General features: G+C 38.6%; 1 protein-coding gene across 1 annotated transcript; it reads left to right on the top strand.

Moving 5' to 3' along the window:
* The first annotated feature begins 506 nt into the window (after positions 1–506).
* LOC104953050 (WD repeat-containing protein 61-like) lies at positions 507–3445 on the top strand. Its single transcript, XM_010779969.1, has 5 exons — positions 507–615; positions 971–1028; positions 1314–1341; positions 1903–2008; positions 3247–3445. The coding sequence occupies exons 2-5, from the start codon at positions 1017–1019 to the stop codon at positions 3443–3445; spliced, it is 345 nt and encodes a 114-aa protein (XP_010778271.1). The 5' UTR covers positions 507–615; positions 971–1016.
* Positions 3446–3881: the final 436 nt, after the last annotated feature.

The raw sequence follows: 3881 nt of genomic DNA, 5'->3' as shown, positions 1-3881 counted from the left end.
TGTCGATATCCGCTTACCTTCAGTTATTCAGAGTTATTTTAGAAAAAACTATTCACTTTCCTCAACTTGAAATGATTCTCTTGAAACTTTTTCTTGACAGCCTTTATTTGTGTGTCAAGCTCAGACTGCTGCTTCAGCAACTGTCAAAATATGTTTCTGCTTACTCTTCAGGCTCAGGATTGCCTGTCTTTCTGCAACAGAGGCTTTCCTCTATGGCAGGGGTCTGCAACCTTTTTGACCAAAAGAGCCATTTTGCTCCTTTTTCCCCAAATTTCTTTTGTCTGGAGCCGCAAAACATATTTCATAGCTTGATAGCTAATAAAGTTGTATTTATTGTTATATCAGAACAAAAAAAATAATTTTTGCACTATTATTTTTATCTTTAAATCAACCAAATCAGTCGTTTCTAAACATAATTTATCAAATTAAGTAATAGCATCTTTCCTCCACAGTCCGCTGGTGGCGGTAGTGCGCCTCTTACATTACCCGTCTACCTCTTTGCAACACACGAAGAAGACGCAGAGCGGAAGTTACGCCTGATGTTGTCATGGAGTCTCACATGTAAATCACCGAGCTTCAGATATTGATTAAAACACATTTTAAGGTGATTTGAAGGTAAGTGTGTGCACATTTTATCACACTTAAATGTTGTATTTTCAATAAACATTGTCCGCTAAACTGGGGGATCGCCCGCTATTCTGGTTAACTGTTAAAACCCCAAAGAACACCCGCTGCTAGTTAGAGCTAGCTGCTGTTAGCCGTGTTTTTTAGATTTTAATTTTGCTCACCGTATACATATTTAGCTGTGAAGTTTAATTTGTTATTCTGTGACCATTCCCTCCTAACTGTGGCAGCTGTACGACTTTAATATTGTGTTGTTAATGTGGTGTTGCTCTTGTCAGTGACACTACTTTTTTTGAATGACAATGTCCTACTTGGTCAAACTAACACACTTTATTGTTGTTTTCAGGTTAAAGTAAGTTAATAACTGGCTCTCTGACTCCCAGGACCGAAACATGACCACTCAAGTAAGCAACAAATTCAACTAACTCAACATGTGTTTTGGTCATTGGTGCGTTTCATATCTATATTTACACATGTGAAGCTATTTTGAGTGGTCCTATCTATTCTTGACCTTTATTTGTGCAGCCATTTCTTTGTTTTGACTGTTATGTATCTTCTATTCAAATGACTTAAATTAAATTCAGTATATATAATGAATATATGACACTCGTACTGAATATTGCCTATGACTGTTTGCATTATGTGTGAAAGAGCTCACATATTAACTATAAGATGTGTTTTGATTTCAGTACAGCATTCTTTTCAAGCAAGAACACGGTGAGTAACATTATGGATACGCACTGACATATTCCTTCATTATCCTGAACATGGACACTGTATTTTAGTTTAAGTCAATGTCACATCCACTGTTGTAAATCCTCGACAATTATAATAATATTACATTTTGAAGTACTTAATGACACCTTAACATTTCATACAAGCATTCAACCAACACACACACAGTCAAATGCCTTAGTGAATGCAGAAAGCACAATGTAGTCTTTAAAAAATGACATTTGCTAAAGACATACTGAAAACTCAAACATAAGTTTTCATGGATTTGTGATGATAATATAATAGTCATCTTTATTTGTATAGCACCTTTCATAAAATAAGCACAGTTCAAGGCGCTTCACATAGACATTTCACAGGAAATTGATATCACACAGCTTTCAGTTAAAACAAACAATAGCATAGAGTAGACATATAAGAAATACATTTATACATGATGCTCGACTTATCCTTTAAATGTTTTACCAATCAGCTCTGCTAGTTTCAGCTTTGGATAATTTCTCCTCACACTCCCATCAGAGCTCTAACCCGTGTGTTTCCTCTCAGCTCACGATGATGCGATCTGGACCGCAGCGTGGGGGAAGAGTGAGGCGGACGGCTCCGATACCATTGTCACCGGCTCACTGGATGACATGGTGAAAGTCTGGAAATGGTGAGTGTATTTCAATTGTTTTCCCTCATAAGAATGAAACTTCATTTTTTTATGTTCTAAAGGCTTTATGTTTTAAAGGCTTAATCAAAATGAATAGATAAACTGTCTTTTTTGAAAAAGGCTTTACATTCAGCCCATAGAGCCAAACCATCGTTTTATTTTGTCGGCACAGATCATATTCTCTGTGTTCATTCCAGGTAATCCTAACTGAGCCTGACGGTTGTCATTTTGTATTGATCTGTAGGGGTAGTAAGGGTATTGATTGTGACCATAAATGGAGATGGCAGTAGCACACCTGACTGCCCGCCTCAGTTTATTCCCTTTTTAGCAATGTCCCCGCTTTTAAATCTAAAACTTTTCCTTCAACAAAATCTGTTACAAACCAAAATGACATGAAGTAAATCTGTAGCAACGGTTCAACTTTGCATCAGATCAGGAAATGTTTACAATTTCATTTCAGATCTTCAATAGTAGTATTTACCAGCACATATTTAATGTAAGGAAAAAGAATATGCCATGTTGACATTATTGGGCATCTCACTGTTGCTATAGGGTTTGTTTCTGGTCCTTTTTATCACCCATTTTCTCATAAATCTTTATTGAATGTGATTTAGACATTTGTCATGGAATTGTGGATGTTTAAAGGTCACCTGTTATGCAAAATTCACATCTCCATGTCTCTTCTACATCAACACGTGTCCCCTCTGCGTAAAGAGACTCTGAAAGTTTCAGGAAAAAAGATTCTCTCTCTTTTTGTCCTGATCCATTTCTATAAAAACCTGTCTGAAAATGTCTCTGATCAGATTTTGGCCACTTTATGATGTCATAACGATGTTTTGGCTTGTGTGACCATTAGCCAATCACCACCAAGGTAACTCCCCCCACACACACACACACCTTATCCCCTGAATCTCCTCCTAGAGCACCATTGTGTTCTTTTTAACCAAATCTCTCTCAGAGGGGCGTGGGGAGGGGCTCCTTATTTTCATCTAAAGTAACAGACAGAGAATCAGCACTTTTGAAACAGAGGGGATTATGGGATGCTGCAATGATCTGTTTGGTGTTTGGAGCCAGTTCTGTATATATCTGAGACCTATAATATATTGATGAAAAGAAGTGTAATTGGGGACCTTTAATGTAGAATTTTATTTCTAGGCACTTTCAGAACTTTCTCCTCGATGTTGTCCTAAAAGTTGAGTTGATGTTATTTGACAGTTTGTCCTCACGTGTCCCTGCAGGTGTGATGAGAAGCTGGAGCTGCAGTGGTCTCTGGAGGGCCACCAGCTGGGCGTGGTGTCGGTGGACATCAGTCACAACGGAGCCATCGCCGCCTCCAGCTCCCTCGACGCTCACATCCGTCTCTGGGATCTGGAGTCCGGGAAACAGATCAAGTCCATGGACGCCGGACCTGGTGAGGCCTCAGAGGATCATGGATAATAATGTATTGGTTTAAATTGTATTCAGTAGGCCTCAACCTCAGATCTATATTTTACTTTAATTAAATATATATTCTTTTTTCCTGTATGATTGATCTTCAGCAAGTACTTTGAATAAGAACGTTTTTGCCATGGTATTTTAATTTATCAGGTTAATTATCTAACTTTTGAACAAATTAAAGTCGGCAAATTACTTTTTGGCGTGTAAGATACTGGGTGTTTCTCAATGTCGAGGAAGGATGCTCCAGAGCCACTATTTCAAGGATGCTACGTCATTGAGTCCCGCCGAAGGACTGTTCCAATGTCCAGCAGTACTTTGAATTCTACCGAGGCCGGCGTCCTTCGTTGCGGGAAATTTCGAGGCTGCACATGTGTATCCTCCGGGGTCTTAAAATCCCCACAATGCTTTGCACACGGACCAATTTCCAAATCTTTGG

This window comes from Notothenia coriiceps, unplaced genomic scaffold, assembly GCF_000735185.1.
Source record: "Notothenia coriiceps isolate Sejong01 unplaced genomic scaffold, NC01 NC01_scaffold00021008, whole genome shotgun sequence".
NCBI classification, from domain to species: Eukaryota; Metazoa; Chordata; class Actinopteri; order Perciformes; family Nototheniidae; genus Notothenia; species Notothenia coriiceps.
Note: the sequence above shows the minus strand (reverse complement) of the source record. Positions and strands in the feature narration are given on the sequence as shown.

Bases quoted from the DNA above. Each gene is read 5' to 3' on its own strand.
- LOC104953050 (XM_010779969.1), top strand. The intron at 1,342-1,902 runs GTGAGTAACATT...GTTTCCTCTCAG, and splicing joins TCTTTTCAAGCAAGAACACG to CTCACGATGATGCGATCTGG. The intron at 2,009-3,246 runs GTGAGTGTATTT...GTGTCCCTGCAG, and splicing joins ATGGTGAAAGTCTGGAAATG to GTGTGATGAGAAGCTGGAGC.